At 36.4% G+C, this 19,324-nt stretch overlaps 3 protein-coding genes across 3 annotated transcripts; 1 reads left to right on the top strand and 2 right to left on the bottom strand.

Moving 5' to 3' along the window:
• Positions 711–1,271, bottom strand: LOC109950831. The gene has a single exon (XM_020570970.1). It carries the CDS (start codon positions 1,269–1,271, stop codon positions 711–713), a length of 561 nt encoding a protein of 186 aa, XP_020426559.1.
• Positions 9,921–16,187, top strand: LOC18767944 (annexin D1). Its single transcript, XM_007199170.2, has 5 exons — positions 9,921–10,555; positions 11,506–11,651; positions 12,400–12,627; positions 14,939–15,151; positions 15,613–16,187. The coding sequence occupies exons 1-5, from the start codon at positions 10,480–10,482 to the stop codon at positions 15,907–15,909; spliced, it is 960 nt and encodes a 319-aa protein (XP_007199232.1). The 5' UTR covers positions 9,921–10,479; the 3' UTR covers positions 15,910–16,187.
• LOC18767208 (IST1-like protein) lies at positions 18,258–18,857 on the bottom strand. The gene has a single exon (XM_007200013.1). The coding sequence runs from the start codon at positions 18,855–18,857 to the stop codon at positions 18,258–18,260; it is 600 nt and encodes a 199-aa protein (XP_007200075.1).

Below are 19,324 nucleotides of genomic sequence, written 5' to 3'. Positions count from 1 at the left end.
TATAATATTCCAACATTTCCAATACCATCAAATCAACAAAAATTCTATGGCCCGACATCTCTGTCATGCAAGATCTACATACTTTATCAACTTCTAGACTACCACCCAAAGGAGATCCAATTAAAAAAGAAGGTTTCATATTTTCAAATTCTAACTCAAGCGTTGATGCAAAAGATGTGGATATAAAAGAGTGTGTAGCTCCACAGTCAAATAACACTCTAGCCCAAGAGTAAAATACCAAAAACATAACTTCTATTGTTTTAGGCTCAGTTTGATCGTTCACATTTCCCACAATGTATACTCTTCCTTGTGTGAATTGTCCAGATTTCTTTACAACTACAGGGACCCGTGGTCTAATTTGAGAATATTGTCCTCCTAGACATTATGATAATTGGCTAGTAACTGGGCAAGGCTAGTAACTAGTCTTGCCCAGTTAGATTGAGATTGAAAAGTAGTATAACTTTGAGGTGGCGGTGGAGCACGAAAAGGTACATGTGGAGGACGATATAGTGTCTGCTGTACTTGAGGTCCTTGATATCTTTGAAGTTGTGGACAAAATCTCTTTACATGTCCCACTTGTTTGCACTAATAACATAGTGGTGGTCCGAAATTTTCTTGTGATTGATACTGAGGAGTATTAAATCTTGTTCGTTTATTTATTTGTCCACTAATTGAATCCCAAGTTCTCTTAGTTTCAAGTCTTTGCTCTGCTATATGTGCTCTATCAACCACATCAGTATACTTAATTTCAAAATGTCAACCTTTTCCAAAATTGACGGTCTCAATCCTTCTTCAAATCGTTTTGCTTTTGTTGCATCATCAGGGATCATATATGGTGCAAAACGCATGAGTTCTTCAAACTTAGACTGATACTGATCAACAATTAAGTTGCCTTGGACAAGGTTAACAAACTCCCTTGCTTTCATTGCTTTCATAGTACTTGGAAAATACTTTTCCATGAAAATACTTTCGAAGGCCTCCCAAATTGTAATTTCAGTATTAGGCATACTCATAATCGACTCCCACCAAAGGTATACTTGTCCTTCTAGATAGGTACAAGCAGTAACAACTCTAATGTCTCCCGGAATTCTTTGATTATCCATCTTTCTCTTAAGTTGCCTCAACCATTCTTTAGTTGTCATAGGATTTGGTTCACCTTTAAATATCGTTGGTTTCGTCTTATGAAATTCTCCTTGTATCCTCATAACTCGATCTTCTTCAATTTCATGACGGAGATCTTGGTTACTATTTTCTCTAATTGCTGAAGCCATATCCTGAATGGCTAAGATTACTCAAGCATCTCCAATGAACTCATTTCTAGATTCAGCCATCTTAAATAAATAAAAAGAAAATTATCTAAAAACAATATTATGAAATAGTAAAATAAAAGTTTAAGAGAAAGAATAAACAAAAAACTCATTTATTATATTTCACAAAATTTTACAAAAGTAAACACAATTTTACAAAAACTTAAACTTATCTTACAAAACCTGACGATTTGTTTCTACAACTATAAACATTTATATAACTCTCTTTCTTCAATACTAATTTTCTTCATCAGAACTGATAATAATCACTTCGGATAGTGACTGAACTTCTATAGGCCTAGTGACTGATCCAATTGACTCGATAGGCTCCCAAGGAGACTTATAAGTAGGTTCCTGAGCAGATTCCTCATTACCCCTTTTACTAGTCATCTTGTCTAAACCATTGATCTCCAAGCCCAAATCACCCAATCAACAATTATACTGTTGATTTCCTAATCTACTGTGCACATGGGCTCGCCTAAACTTGGTCCCTACAATGGTCAGACTCAACTACACAAAAGATCATTCCCATTACCCTTCCATAATTTCTTTATTAACCCAATAATTCCAACCACCATTGATAACATATGAACATGTCAATATTAATCAAATTATAATGATAATTGACAACATATAAACACCCAATATCAAGGATAATAATCAAATAATATTACCAAGCATAATGTGTTTGCAATATTTAATTAAATCAATTTATGGAAAGCCTCCCTAAGAAAAACCCCTACCTCAAATCGAAAGCTATTGTATAACTCCTGGTTGCAAGTCCAAACACTTTAGGCTTCTCCAAAATCTCATAACACTTTAGTTCTTACTTTTTTTGTTTTTTTTTTCCTAAGGATTTTAGGAACTAAAGCTATTTAAGTGAAGAACTTATGATACAAGAAGTATAAGGGAGTGTTATTTACAAGACCTCACCCTAAAATTGTGCCACACAACTAGTCTATAGTTTCCTAGAGTACTTGGGTGGCTTGAAAGTAGTCTACCACACCAAATATAGCCCTATGCATTGGCTTTGTAGAGTGCTTAGTGAGCACTCTCAAATTAAGGCTATAAATAAGAATACACACAATGCTTGCACCTCCTACTTAAATATTCCACCTCATGCTTTAACAAGATTTGAGAACTATATGCTTGCAACACGTCAATTTTGAACAGAATACTTAGTAAGCATAATGGCCTTTCTAAATGCTTTTGTAAAGTGTAAAAATATATAATAAATATTACATAGGGCTAATATGAATTAACATATATACAGTAAAATTTGATAAGGTAGGCTATACTAATTTATAGCCAGAGTCATATCATGTGGCTTGCCATGAAAAATATATGTATAAATATATATTATTAATTATATAGTATGCAAAGATTAAATATTAATATGTATGTATATATATATATCATACAGGGTTTTACATAGAGCTTTGGCCTCGATCCATTTAGTAAAGTCGTCAATGGTGACGATCATCATGTCTTTCTTGGCCGGTGTCGGTGGCATGGGACCTACTAGGTCATGGCCACAAACTGTTATGCGTATGGTAGACTTCGGCAGGCAGGTTTGGAATCGGTTTGTACCTTTGGCATCGATCTCATCTTTTGACATACTCAGTGGAGTCATGGAGCATGGTGGACCCGAAATAGCCTATGTTTAGAGTCTTCTGGGCAAGTGATCTGCCCCCAGAGTGGTTGCCACACTCGTCATCGTGAATTTTGCAGAGCATCTCAAGTGTTCGATGGTACTTTATACAAGTGAGATGATGGCTGGAGTATGATCGGTGAATGAGCTTGTTGTCTTGCATGTTGTATCTCGTGGCCTTCTCCTGAACCTTCCAAGCTTCAGACTTTTCCTTTGGCAGATTTTTAGTTGCCAAGTAATCGATGATGGGGTCTTGCCAACTAGGGTCATCATCAATTTGTATTGAGTCAATTTTTTCTATCTCTTCAATGCTTGGTCAGTCAAGGTGTTCGATTGGGATGAAGCATCTGAACTGGGTGTCTAGCACTGAACCTAGGCTTGCCAATGCATCTACATGAGTGTTCTCTGCTGAGGAACTTGTTTGATAGTGAAAGTGGGGAATTTCAAAAGCATTTGGACTTTGTCTAAGTACTGGATCAATCGTGGGTGTTTTGCTATGCGCACGCCCGAAGCTTGATTTATGATCAGTTGGGAGTCTGAGTAGATGACCAATTTCTTGATCGACAGTTCTTTTGCTAAGCCCAATCCGGAGAGCAATGCCTCATATTCTACTTCTTGTTTGAAGCTGGAAAGCCCAATGTGATGGCTTGTTCTAACAAAGTTCCATCTTAGGGTGATTATGATGATGCCTGCCCTAGCTCTCTTATAATTTAATGCTCCATCTAAGCGCAACTGCCACATATCTTTGGGCAGGTCTGGATTGGCAAAGGAGGTACCTTCTGCTCTCAAATTTTCCTTGTTTTTTGTGACCATCTTCTCTTCTTCAGTTGTTAGAGTAAACTCTACAACAAAATCTACTAAAGCCTGAGCATTTATAGCAGTCTTTGGCCGGTAAAAGAGGTCGTACTGACTGAGTTTGATAGCCCATTTCATGACGATTATTCGGTGAGCATGATAGTAAGGTCTTAACTTTCTTGTGGAAACTACAAGTGACAAAATGAGCCTATCTATTTTAGGATAGCGAGTCTCTGCATCGAGAAGGGCTTTTGACGTGTAGAATACCAGATGTTGTGCCCTCCCAACTCTTCCTGGATGAAAACTTAGCTTACTGCTGAGTTAGATACCACCAGGTAAATGAACTAATCTTCGCATGTTACTGGTTTTGAGCATAGGGGGGCGAAGTGAGGTAAGTCTTCAAGTTTTGAAAGGCTATTTCGCACTCTTCGTCCCATGTGTGTCTTTGTCCTTTCTTCAAGGCTTTGAAGAATGACCTGTACTTGTCAGTAGATCTTGAAAGAAATCGGTTAAGAGTTGCAGCTCTACCCGTTAGACTTTGCATCTCATCTGTCGTGGCAGGCAACTTCATGTTGAGGATAGCCTTGATTTGATTAGGATGTGCTTCGATGCCTCTTTGGTGACTAAGTATCCCAAAAATTGGCCGGATAAGACTCCAAATGTGCACTTGCTCGAATTCAACTTCATTTGGTATTTCGGAGCAGGCTGAAAGCTTCAACAAGATTCTTGATGTGGTCTACTCATCGGGGAGCTTTGACTAGCATGTTGTCTACGTAGACCTCCATAGTCTTGCCGATCTTCTCCTTGAAAACCTTGTTCATTAACCTTTAGTAAGTTGCTCCGGCGTTCTTCAGCCCAAAGGGCATGACTTTGTAGCAATATGTACCCCTTTCGATAATGAATAAGGTCTTTGCTTTGTCGTCTTCATGCAACTGAGTAGTTGATTACTAGAAGTTGAATCTATGAGTTGATCAATTCTTGGCAGTGAAAAGTTATCCTTTAAGCATGCCTTATTAAGGTTGGCGTAGTCGATGCAAACTTTTTTCTTGCCTTGGTCTTTCTTTGCTACTGGAACAACATTGGCCAGCCACTTTGTGTAAGAGACTTCTTCAATGAAACTGACAGCTAGGAGCTTGTCAGGATGGCTACCTGATGGCAACCTGCTCTGGAGCGAAGTTGCATTTCTTTTGTGCTACTGTACTGCTGGCTGGGTTAACGTGAAGGCGATGGAAGATAACCTGTGGGTTGATGCCTGTCATGTCAGATGATGACCTTGCAAACATGTCGTTGTTGTTATAGAGGAAGGTAGTCAGTTCCACCTTCACCTCTGGGCTTAGGTGCGAGCTGCTAGGCACTTTTCTCTCTGACTTGTCAGGATCAAAGGGTACTAGCTCAAAGTCCTCTTCGAGCTTCCATCCTTCTTCAAGAGAGGCCTCCATACGAATTCCCTTGGCTTGGTCTTGACTCTTTGATTGCTATTGAGGAGTATGTATTCCCTTTCCTTTTTAGTCTACTCGACTGTTAGGAGCGAGATCTGCTACCTCTTCTGCTTGTTTTGCTCCCTTCAGATCTACTTGATTTATAGGTACAAATCGTGCTTGCTTGCTTTTCTTCAACCCTTGAGTTGAGCATTCTCTTGCCATTCCCTGATCGCTGTTGATCTGGCCGATACCGCCCCAGGGACTGGATAACGGATTTTCTGATACGTGGCGGACGTGATGGCGTTGATCTTGCCAATTCATGGTCTGCCTAGGATGCCATTGTAAGGGGAGACTTCATCAATGATCATAAAGGTTTGCTAGCTAATTACCGATGGGAAGTAGACATCAAGGTCTATCGTGTTAATAATAACTGAAGTCGCACTATTGAAGTCAGTCAGTGACCTGGCTGATTTGTTGATCTTTGTCTCTATGCCCATATGCTGGACGACCGACAATTGTAGGATGATGGCTGCGTTGCCCTTGCCTACGTAGATTCGGTTGACCATGGCTTGAGCAATCTGAATGCTGATTATGAGTGTGTCGTTGTGCGGCAGATCGAGGCCAATTAAATCTTTCTTTTAGAAGCCGATCACAGGATTGTCTTCAGCTGATGAGAGGCTAGTTAAGACTTGTGAGATTACAATGTCATGTTTAATATTCCTTTTCTTTTCTTTGCTGGTTAGCCCGAACTCCTTGGAGTCGGCTAGGATAGTGTTAATTGATGAACAAAATGTTATATCTCGCAAGTGCACAAATCGATATGATAGTATAGCAAGCAAATACGAGAGTTGTCCCATAGAGATTTGTAAAGTTTATCAATTAATTCCAAGTATGAATACCTTAAGAAAACTAGAAAATAAAAATGAAACTTTAAAAGTACTAAAATAGCCGAAAATAAGATAACTAAATTTTAATCTGAGTGTTGAAAATCAAAAAAATAAAATGAACAAAGGTTGGAAATTGGTTTTGAAAATCAATGGATGAAAACTAGGATTTCGACTTCACCAGAACAATCCTATTCTATGTATTGAGTGGATTTTGAGAATAAAGTTCCAATTCAATTCCAAGGGTTCGTTCTTTCTTTATTATGATGATTCGTTCGGCCACGGTGTCCCCAAGTATCCTAAATTAAACCTAACTAATGAATCCCATAGCCAAATTTAATCGAGAACCCGTTAAGTGTACGAAGAACAATCAAGAGCTAAGAAGTGTCTTAGCTTAAACCCCGGCTTTAATAACAACACATTCATTCATAGTGCATATAAGATTAGGGATGAACCCTTCACCTTATCTTAGACAATCCAAAACACCTATAACGGCTAATTACAAAAACTATGCAATGTTCCAACCACTCCTTTTACGGTACAAACTTGGGTATGAACATAAAGTGACCAAATTCTTTGACCAATTGATTTCGGATCAAGCCCAAAACTTAGGGAACATTATAATATGGTGTGAGGAATCATTTGGTGAGTTTTTACTTAAATTCAATTACTATAACTATGCAAAGTTCCAACCATTCCATTTACGGTATGGTTAGCGCTGGTGTCTTCCACGATTCGAGCGCCGCTGATTGACTTCGTCATTAACTTGCAAGGGCTGACCTCCTCGGCTGTCCTACTTGTGTGGCGTATTGGTGGACTACGCCTGCAAGGGATTCCATGTGGCTTGTCGATGGAAATTGGTTCTTCGGGAGTAGACTGTAGAGCGCCTTTCTTCATGAACCCCGAGGGTCCATAGATTGACCTCCCCGAGGTCCTAACCTCCCATGAACATTTCCTTGTGGGCCCAGGCGAGGGCCAATGTCAAGTCGCGAGCCCAGCCTTTTTTTGCATATTGGTCCTTGGACTCAACCAAAATCGAAGACTCAGTCTGCTTTGAGCGTGGGGTCGCAGATGCTTGTGACATGTCGGCATGCTAATCACGCTCTTGTATTTCTCCTTATCGCGCATTGGTCCATCCTTCTCTCTTCACCTTGCGGTCCAAGGCTAAGGTTTTGGACCAAGTCTATCTGGTTGAGGAGTTATCTCACCAAGTTGTTTTGGTCATCCATTTTCTAGGTCAGCTAGTCAACTCTAAGACTGAGGTCTACTTGGCTTCATGGATTAAGAGGAGAGAATTGTGTGGAGCCCAATTGAACACGAGCTAGGGTTTCGTTTGAGGTGTATGCGGGAAGCGTTAGTCGAGTGTGGTGGCAAGCGAGGGAACGGATGAAGTTGTTCCAAGATCATGCCATAACTTGTGATGATGGTGAGATTGCCGTGATGGGAGCTAAGTGCGGCAGCGGCGGCCGTGTGGAGAAGGATTGCTTGATCCAGCCGCGAGGTGGTGCGGCAGCAAGTGGTGCGGCAGCAAGGCCGTGGCAGCCACAAGACTGTGTGGTTGCGGAGCGGTTCTGGGTCGACAATGTGCGAGGTAGATCATGGCGCATGGTAGTGAAAGAAACTGTCGCCAGATAAGTATGCCTATGAGGCGATGCTGGCGACGACGAGTCCATGATGTGCAACTGGAGACGGAGTCTCAGTTGCGGGGCCGAGAGGAAGAATGACGGTTGGAGTCATGGAAGAAGCCATGGTGCTGCTAAGGTTTTAGGTCACAATCTCGGGGGTGAAAAGCAGCAGTTGCCTCGGTGTCGCAATGTCGCAGTGTCGTGGAGGCTTGGATCGGTCGTGGATTGGATCATTGCGACGATCTTGTTTCTCATGCTTCTGCTTCCTGTCAGGGTTATTCAGAAAGCTTTGGTTGAGTGAAAAAAAAAAAAAAAAAAAAGAGGAGCAAATAGATTCCTTTGATTCAAGAGCACGCGTTGAGTATAATTGGCGCTCTCAATGAAAGCACCAAATGTTTGTGCAAATATCTCACAGGAGAATATTTGCTTGAAGATCCTTTGCCTTTTGAACTTCTTTCTCTCACTTCCTCGATTCCTGTAAAATCAAACAAGAATAAAAGACCACACCCCAGGGGTGTTGGCCAAACGCTCTCCGATGTCTAAGTTAGTTCGATTGAATCCTTGAGAAATAATAGCTAAAAACGGGTACAGAGTTTTCTCTATGGGGACACTGGGGTAGCCGGAGCCGTGTATGAAAATATGGAGAGATAGGGGGACGGTGGGAGAGAGAGAGAGAGAGAGAGAGAGAGAGAGAGAGAGAGAGAGAGAGAGAGAGAGAGAGAGAGTAGGTTTCTCGTGTCAAAATTAGATTATCTTGTGTGTTGAATGTAGCCATGTGTTTATAGGGTTCTAGGTATCTAAGGGTTTTTCAAAGAATATCTTCTTATTTTGAAGAAAAATATTCTTTCCCCAAATTGTAGAGATTGAATCAATTAGGGATTTGATTGGGAACAAATCACTAATTGATGATGATATCTCCCGAATAGGATAACCCTAATTTGGTGATATTTTCTTTTAATTGGTGATTATATTCCCAAATATAAGATAATATCCCATATTTAAGATAATATCCCTATTTTTACTATCAATTAATTGGCCAAATAAATGGCCTCAATTAATTGACCTAGGAGATATTATTCTTGTCCACATTGCACTTTGTGATTGGAAATCGGACTATTTGCTCCCACAAATCTCACTCGCATTTTCATTCCTCCTTGTGAAGTAAACACATGAGTCGATAATCGGAATTCAACTCCTCATTTTGATTCTAATTAATGATTAGTAAACATGCCACTAATGAAAAATTGAATTTTGACATAACCTTAACTATCTTATATTTGTATAGATACTCTTCATTTAAATTAACTATCTTATATTTGTTAGTGGGATATAACTCAATTGTATGAGCACTTCCACCTCCATTCATGTGGGTAGAGGTTCGAAACCCCCAAACATTCAATAAATATTTGTGTATACCCTCCAATCGCTTGTAAAAAATAAAAAAAAAAATTAGACCACCAAATGTTTTGACCAAAAAAGAAAAGTAGACCACGAAATACCAATCACTAGTAACCCTATTCATTTCATCAGTTTCTTAATTTCTCTTAAATGGAATTGGGATTGTTGTTACACCATTGACTTCGAATTTTTTTTATTGCTTCTTAGTGTGTGGTGGCAGATATATGTGATTGTTTTGTGGGTGTGGCTGTCAATTGAGTTTCTTGAGAAGTTTTTTCGTGGCTAAGGCAAATGGGATGGTCGGGTGGATATGGTGGCATGGTGTGGTTGTTTGGGCAGGAGGAGGAGTTAGTGGTGGTCATGGTGGGAGCGGTGGCTAGGAAAATGATCTTAAACCATCGTTGTGATTGTATTTTAAGCAGAAGCCAAAGTCAAAAAACTCTAACGCTTATCCAGACCTAGCAATTCATTCTATGCTTTGTATTTCAGGCAGTTCTGCCTGGATTAATTTGTTATATCTCCATAAATTCGTGTATTTTGCTCTACCTACTATTTTTTTAGATAAATTGTGAAGTCATTACCAGTCTGAGGCATAGAAAAGAACTTTCTTGGGCGGTTTCCCCACCCAAAATCACAATAGTTTGTTTAAAGTCTATTACTTGGGGCGCAAGTATATAAAGTCATTCAAATATGTTAGATCTCTAATTGCTAATAGTGGCACACTCACATAAAAGAAAGTTAATCCAAAAATTATTAAATAGTTAAAAGATTAATGAAAATTTTTACTTAGCTTACAATAGGATCAAATATAAAAAGGGTAACAGAAAGAAACCGTGGTGGTCTGAAGAGCATATAATTGAGTTTATACCATTTGTCATGAAATTTTTATTGAAACGAAGCTTTGTGCAAATGTGTATTTTAATAAATTGTCAGATGTAAGATTTATTTGGGAGTAATTTTGAATAAGTTAATAATCCCTTTTATGGATAATTAGTTCTTCATATAATTATTGAAGTAGTTCTTTTTTTTTTCTTTTTCTTTTTTGCCAATATTTAGGCAGGGAGAGGGGGTGCAAACTCACACGCTTTACAATGTCAAGCCTCGAACTTAAGACCAGCTAGGTGGAGACAAAGCTCCTTACCACTACATTAGTAGGTCACAGCGGCACGGACAATCACTTAAGCAGTCATAAGTAATACGCGTAATGTAAATACACACCATCAACATAATAAGCAATTTAGCTCACCATAAATTGAACAATAACCCAAACTTGGATTAGTAACGCTTTGACGTTTATAAAGCCAACACATATTCCTTTCTTTTTTATACCCACCCACGCATATATAATGGCATGTTCAATTCTCTAACACACACATATTCACCGTCACCAGAACAAAAATGGCTACGTTTGCAGTACCGCAGCAGATCCCTCCGGTGGCTGAAGACTGTGAAAGGCTTCGTAAAGCTATGCAAGGTCATCTCTCTCTCTCTCTCTCTCTCTCTCTCTCTCTCTCTCTCTCTCTCAGAGTAAAATGAATAAAAAATGTGCTATATATATATATGGAAAGATCCAAAACATTGATACTATAAAATCATTATTAGCAAATGCTGTGGTTATTTCTGGATCTGTTTTCTGTTGATTTTTTACTTTTGTAATTCCTATGTGAATCACTTTCATAAGATTTAGTATGATCACTATGGTTTGATTTAACCTTTTCTTATTTTTATTTTTATTTTTTTTCCCCATCGAATTTGGATCTTTTTCTATAACAGAAACCATATCACATGCTAAGTTCATGTAGGATGGACAATGTCAAAGGGATGTTTGGATGACAAGATTTAAAATGTGAGATTTAGATTTGACCTTTTTTAGTGTATATAACCTTTATGAACAATTTTTTTAAACAAGGAAACATAATAGGGGAGGAGAGGGAATCAAACTTAGGACCTAGAAATATAATAGGAGAGGAGGGAATCGAACTTAGAACCTAAAAAACTTAAAGATCTTTTAAAATTATAGATTTGAAAGAACATTTATGTCTCCGTTATTTGACATGTCGTAATTGTTTTACAATAATAAAATTTATAAATAGATTTCATCAACATAAGCTTATTAAGAAAATTTACAAATTGCTGGAAATGAAAATCCTTAATTTTTACTTTTTCCATCCAAACTGTTTAATCTTTACTCGAATTTCAATTTCAAGTATCCGTATTTTTACCATTTGGTCTTTTTCTTTGTATGGTGTAAATATATGCGCATGGTTTTGTTCCACAGCCTCATGGTTTAAGCTGGTACCTTAAATAATTAAACCAGGCAGATGTGGATTATATGCCAGTTTTTCAGGACGTTGTTTACAAAATGATATATGCATGAAAAGAAAATATTTACAAATTTAAAGTTGATACAATGTTGAATTGCAGGGTGGGGAACAGATGAGAATGCGATCATATCCATATTGACCCATAGGAATGCGAGGCAACGATGTTTGATACGACAAACTTATGCTGAGAAATATGGAGAGGATTTTTTCAAACCTCTACAGGACGAACTTTCTGGTGACTTTTTGGTGAGTTCTTACTTCTTCTGATTTTATTATCAATTCATTAAATAGGGTCGATTTTGAGATTTTGAGCGTTTTGTGTGAAACTTAAATTGAAACCCTCACATAATCTAATACGAAAATACTCAAAATCATTTGCTGTAACTTAATGTCAAATAATTTTTTTTATAACTAAAATTCATCATCAATTAGCATACTATGTCACTCACAAATCAAATTCAGAACAATTTTAATGTCTTCATTTGAGAAAGTTAAATATTAGTATATGTAAGGTACAAAAAACGAAGTAGTATATTTTGTACTTAATTATATATATATATATATATATATACACTTGATTACAGGGAGCTTAAGTTGAGGAATTTCTCAAATAAGCTTAATTGAGAGACACTCTTGTAGGGCCCGCTTTGTATTGTATTTCACTAATCCAAACCATCTATTTTGTAGATACTCATTCAAATATCATCTCTGCAAAAAAATCACTTAACTCCGATATCATTTGACCACTCAATTGAATTATTAAAATTTTAGTAATTTCTTGAAGCACCGTGTTCATTTATTTTGTAAGACACAATTAGATATCGAAACGGTTTTCGATTTGTCTAATTTTTTGCAACGATAATCTATGAATGAAGACCTAAAAAATAAATAGTTTGGATCATTGAAAACAATTCGTATGATACCTCATTAATTAAATATACATAATTACAGTAGCTAATTGCATGGCTGTCTACGTATACATGCACGCATGCAGAGGGCAGTGCTTCTATGGACACCACATCCAGCTGAACGTGATGCATTGCTAGCTAATGAAGTTACCAAGAAGAAACATTCAGCTGCCCATAATCATTTGGTTATAATGGAAATAGCTTGTACAAGAACTTCGCGAGAGCTTTTCCAGGTGAGAGAAGATTATCATGCTCGCTACAAGAGATCTCTCGAAGAAGATATTGCTTACCACACAACTGGAGATTTTCGCAAGGTACACAAGGGCAAAACAATTCATTTTCATAAGAATGAGCTATAATATATTATATATATATTTCGTCTAAGGAGCTGCTCGGAGTAATTTGGGCTAGTTCTAATATAGGCCCTACAATTTTTTATTTTCTAGACATCAATTCATTAATTTTCAAATTTATGTTTAAAACCTAAATTCAAACTAAAATACCCCGTAAGATATCAAAGGTCATAGTACTCCTATATGTTTACATTGTTTGCCACCACTTCAAATAAATCAACATGACGTTTTTCAGCATGTCATTAAGTCTCTCATTTTTTATTCATACTTCCTCATTTATAGCATATCAATGTCTCCCGTTTTTTTTTCAGGCATCCCTAAAATTTCAACCAATAAAAAAAATCCTTAAATTTTCAACCAATAAAACATTCGTCAAATTTTGTCCCAATAAAATATTATAAGTAAATTATTATCAATACAATATAATGTACCTACAAATTTACCTATCTTGTATATATCCAATACACAGTCCTGATCTTTTGGACTACAAGGGTCCAAGAGATTTGTGGTCACTCACCATTGGATGTAAATTCAACGGTTCACTCACTCTTGTATTCCTTTTAAAAAACTTTTTTGAACCATTGGATTAATATCTAACGGTGGGTGACCACAATCTCTTGGACTCCTGTGATCCAAGAGATCGGGATTGATCCAATACATGTAGGTATATTATTTTCACAGTATACCTATTAATGTGCTGGCTTTAACCTACAATATGTACATATCCAATATAATATAATAGGTAAATTATTATCAATGCAATAGAATGTAATGTACCTACAAATTCACCTATATATCTTGTATATATGCAATAAGGGTAGGTAAATTATTTTCACAATATACCTATAAATGTGTTGGCTTCAATTAATATGCCGATAATATACCCATAATAGGTAAATGACAAATTATATTATTGCATAATAGGAAATTATTAGATAAATTTTATCCAAAATGCGTTTATAAAAGTTGGGTATATTATTTGAATAATAAGTAAATTCATACTAGGTACATTATTTTTAGTAAAAGAAGTAATAGGTATGTTATTTTTTCAACATAAAATTATATATACGCTATTATCTATATATATAAAGCAAAAGGCAGAGAATGGTGAAACATTCAAAATACCAGAAAATGCCCTTGGTTAATGCAAACATTAAGAATTGAAATTATTAATTAAATGAGGATAATATGGTAAATTCATAATTTTTCATATTAAAAAAATTAAAATTAAAAGAAAATTCAAATAATGAATCCTATTTTTATGGAACACAACTATCCATTATCTTTTTTAATTCTAAAATAAATTTAAATTTTTTAAAAAAAAAGCCTCTCGCAGGCGCAGAAGAGCGTGCAGAGAGGCTAGTATTTATAAAACAATAATATAATGGATAATTAATCACGTATACTTCATAAATAAATAAATAAATATTTTTTTATCAAATAAACCGGCTAGGTATGTTAAATATAAATTTATTGTTAAATTTAAAAAAGTTACCAAATTAATTCTTACATCCATTTGGAGATCTTTCCAAATTCAACATGTGTCATTAGTTACAATCCAATTAAAAATTGTTTCTATATTTATTCCTACATTAATATACAAAATGCAATAATGACTTAGTTGGGGGTATTTTATGAATAGAAAAAAATACAATAAATTCAATTTTGCACTAGATTAGGTAACTTGCCAAGTTGGATCCTAGTCATTGGGTTTTATTTAGAAAAAAACAGGATTTTATTCAAACCAAAAATAAAGAGATGGGTTGTAGTTGAGGAAAAATGACTTTGAAAGGGTTAAGCTAAATTTACTATAATTTTTCTATGATAGAGTGGGCTAGCTATAATTTCCACTAACTAAGTGAACTTCCTAAACTTTAACACTAAATTAATTTTTGAAAAACATTCGCACTAACCTAGAGCCCGCCTTAGTCTAAGGTGGCTCCATCATTGGGTATACATATACATGTGTGTGCATACATATAAAACCTACGTAACACTGGATTTTGTCAAATAATCTGACATCGTAAGATGATTATGTGCTATATTGCAAACATGGACTAGAAACTCAGAAAAGAATCAATCTAATTAACAGATAGTGTAGAACTTGATCTAATTTTATTATACTTGGCAACTTTTTTCTAGGTTTGTTAAATTTAAAGTTACAATTGATTTATACCACACAAAAAAAATTAAATAAAATGTCTAATTAATATTCTATTCTAGATTTTTTATTCTAGATGTACTGTTAATTTTTTTGTCCTTGCGTGGCAAGCTATTGGTACCTCTGGTGAGTACTTACAGGTACGAGGGAGGTGAGGTTGATATGACGGTGGCGAATTCAGAGGCTAACATACTTCAAGAGAAAATATCTGAAAAGGCTTATAATCATGATGAGCTCATCAGAATTCTAACTACTAGGAGCAAAGCACAACTGAATGCAACATTCAAAGTCTATAACGACCAATTTGGCCATCCTCTCAACAAGGTTCTACTAGATCGCTATTTAATAATATTTGCAAAAATATATGTGCCGGCTGTTTTTATTTACACTCCAAAATAATCATTATATACTCGTTATTTATTTATTTTTAAAAAATAATGCATAATGATAATTTTAGACTGTCAATAGTCATCATAGACAAACAATCATTTAATTAATTAATGGTGATTGTATGCGCACACATGTTTTTTTTTTTTTTTTTTTTTATATAAACGCTATTTGAGGAGGAAAATTTAAATACAAAAACTCATGTACACGAATAACTGCTCTTAATTAATGGAGCTACAAGCCGTTAATGTTGAGGATAGAAAGAGAGAGTGGTAGGAGAAAAAACGTACATATGGAAGCATTATATTAATTTCTCTTTTGCTTTTTAAATGATTGTTCAATACAGTTTTACTGTTTATTTTTTGAGTTTTTTTTTTTTTTTTTTTTTTTCCCTGCAGGACCTGAAGAAAAAGCCAAAGGATGAATACCTTGGGTTAGTGAGGGCCACCGTACAATGCTTGACATGCCCGGAAAAGTATTATGAGAAAGCTCTCCGGCTGTCGATGAAGGGCCTCGGAACGACGGAGGAGACTCTGACCAGAGTTGTAGTAACTCGAGCGGAGGTTGACATGAAGAGTATAATGGAACAGTATCAACTCAAGAATAGTGTCCCTTTGGTTCAGGACATAAAGAGTGATACTTCTGGGGACTACTTGGCCACGTTGCTTGCCTTGGTTGGTCAATCATCATCATGATGCGTGAGAATGAAAATTATACTAATAATAATCATAATAATATACGTTGCAAAACAAATTGTTAATTTTCTAATAATAATAAATCTTCTCTCTTTTTCATTTTTTATCAAGCTTGTCTTATAATTCAAACTAGCATTCGGTCTAGTTGTATTTGTCTCCAATTAGTTGGAGGAGATTTTAAGTTCGACTCACATAAATAACATTTGGTCTTGTGGGCCTGTAGCTTCATTGTGGATATATTGACTTGTGAACCATGAATTTTTAGATAGTTGGGTTAGCTAAAAATTTTAGGGAGTGTTGCAGAAGAAAAAAAAACAAAAACAAAAAAACTTGTGGAAGGAAACAAACAATCAAAACTGTAGCTTACACGTTTATTATATACACGTGGATGTCATTAAAATAATAAAAAAGAAGAGTACTACTAAACGAACTCTAAAATTAACTAAGTACACCCTATACCAAATTATTTATTGAAGTACTAACTTACCCTAATATAAAATGACCAAAAAGAATATATAGAATTGTGAAACAAATATAATTTTAATAAGTACACCCAACTAGTGTAGTGGTTTGGAGTATTTACTCCCTCAGGCAAGGTCCTGGGTTCGAGTCCTAGCATTCGTGTTGTGTGTGTGAGTTTAATATGCTATCGCCCCTTTCAATAGGAAAGGACTTCAAAAAAAAAAAAAAAAAAAAAAAAGTACACCCAACTCACCGTATTCAACCCTAATTTGTAAGTGAAAAACCCTTCCAAGCTTCTTGTTGTACTTCGAGTGCAACCTTTCAAGGCTCTTCTAATTTACTGCGTCATGTACATCCTAGTTGCAAAACAAGAATTTAACAATGTTCACCAAGGCGTGATGAAGAGAGGTAGATTCTTTGTGAGCCTCTTCAGAGACCAGAATATAGAGGTTAATGTGGGAACCGACTTTTAGCCAAACCTTAAGTCAAATATTTCCTTTCATTTGGGGATTATTTGGCCTAATTGGGAGTTATTTGATTCAATTGGCAATTATTCGATTCTTACCCTAATTAGGAATTTGATTTAAATCAAATCCCTAATTACTTAAATCTCTCTAAATTGGGGAAGAATAATTCCTATCAATCTGTGGAATTATTCTTCTGAAACCCTAGCCTCCGAGGCTTCTATAAATACATGGCTACACCAAGGCTTGAGGTAATTCTGAACCTACTTCTGGAACTCTATAGAAATTTTATCTCACAAACCCTAGCTGCCATAACTCGTTCTCCCTCTGACACAAGGCTCCGACCACCACACAGAGCTTCGGCCACCCGGTTCACACCATACATACATCTCCGTACTCTTTAGTTAGCTATTGTTTTCCTACAAACACTTGAACTAACTTAGGCATCGGAGGGCTTTTAGCCAACACCCCCTGAGTGTGGTCCTCTTATTCCGATTTATTTTACAAGAAGAAAGAGACGACGAAAGGAAAGACAGAATTTTAGACAAATATTCTCGTGGGACAAAAATCGCTCCCACAGTTAACAAAGAACTAAAGGAATGCTTCTGTTATCTATAAAAGATTACTTATCTTACTCTTAGGAAATCTGCATAGAAAGAGTTGAAAAGTCAATAACCTTATTAAAGAGACTGGCTATAGCAATATGAGGAACTGAAACTTTTTCTTTTTTTAGAACTCCCTGAAGTAATCTTATGATTGATTCAAAGAATCCAATTTTGGGTTTATAATTCGAAGAATGCTAACGAATGGGAAAAATGAGTTTGGTGTTATGTGATAAAGTGTATTAGGTTGTACCACGAGTATTTTTAGTAGTTAAATAGAGTGTACTTAATTATTTTTATATTTTTATTTAAATATTAAAGTGTACTTAAATAATAAATTATATTTAATTGATTTTAGAATTCATTTAGCATCACCCTAAATAAATTTACGTGTACATATATTTGTGAGGCTAGCCAAGTCTCATATGACTCCCCATTCAACCCTCCATTTATTTATTAGTTTTCATAATTGGGCTTGAGTTTTAGGTCTTCTTTTTTCGAATGATGCTTGCTTTGTAGTTTAGCCATGCTTGGCTTTCAGATGCTAAAATAGGAGTGCCAAAACCCCTACCTTTAAAATTGGGTGGCTTACCATCCCTGGAATCACTCTCAAATTCCTCATGAATGAAGGAAAAGTTAGTGCTGCTCTAAAACAAGAAACTATCTTCAAATAACCAAAAATAAAAAGGAAATATTATTTTCGTAGTCAATTAGAAAAAAGAAAGAGTGTGACAAGAAGGAAATTTATAGAGTTAAAAGAAAGGTAATAGTGATCAATCTGTACATTAGCTAAATTGGTAGCTATGACGTTTGTGGTCTTCTATACTTTGACCAAAGCATTGCAGTTGTTTCCTGCAATCTCTACCCATGATCCATGAATACCGTATTTGTCGGCTATTTCTTGCACAATTTTCATTTTTTCGTCACCTTGAGGATTGGTATCTGCAAGCTTCTTTATCATCGTGGTATCCACACCACAATTAGGTCGTATGTTCGTAGCTGCAGAGACAAAAGCCTTTCCATATTTCTTCCTGAAAATATTCCTAAGTGTCACCAGTTCTGGAATCTCATGAGAGCACTTTTTGGCTGCAAAGACTAGACTACTTATCCCTTCTTTCAAGTTCTCTGGACATTCCCTCACCTCTTTGATGGTCGACAGTCTGTCCACAACCAAATCGCAGAAGGCCTCGATGAATTCGTACGCAACCGAGACGTTCTGCTCTCTTATCACCCGTTTGATCAGGACATGAGCAGGGCCGGCAATGGGGTCTTCACCGGCGCGAAGGCGACTTGCGATGTCACTCTTCAGCTTCGCCACCTCATCTTGTTTCTTCTTTTGCAAGAATCGAGCTTTTACCACCACTGTCTCCACCGTTTCTTTGCATTTGGAGGAGTTGAAACCGATGCCGAAGAGCTTCATCTTGGGTTGGAGGAGGAAGAGGAAGAGAAGAAAGCTTGGAACAAGCAACTTCAAACCACACCAACGGGAGCTTTGAGTGAAACTAGTTATGAGAGAGTGGAGTTATATAAAGGGAGCTGAATTAAGAAAAGGAAAGCCCAAACCAATTTCCTTTTAGGAATCCCTTTCTCTTTAGGATATTGGACCTTAATTAACAAGACAAATTCTACAATGCCAAGTGCGCCCAAATTTCAGCCATTAGATCACTTTGAATCTATGGCTGTTAATAAACACTGAAACTGAATCCCACCAACCTGTTTACCCTCGAGCACTGCAACTCGATTCTTCTTCTTCTCTCTTGCAACTCGACTTCTGTCTGCAACTCGATTCATCTTCTTCCCCTCCGACCAAAAAAAAAATCCAGCCCCTAGCTCGCCACTCTGTTATCTCCACTCCAGCCACGAAAATCCAAACCACAGCTTTAAAAA

Source organism: Prunus persica, chromosome G8 (assembly GCF_000346465.2).
Source record: "Prunus persica cultivar Lovell chromosome G8, Prunus_persica_NCBIv2, whole genome shotgun sequence".
Classification (NCBI taxonomy): domain Eukaryota; kingdom Viridiplantae; phylum Streptophyta; class Magnoliopsida; order Rosales; family Rosaceae; genus Prunus; species Prunus persica.
The sequence above is the reverse complement of the archived record's forward strand: the minus strand, read 5'-3'. Positions and strand labels throughout refer to the sequence as shown.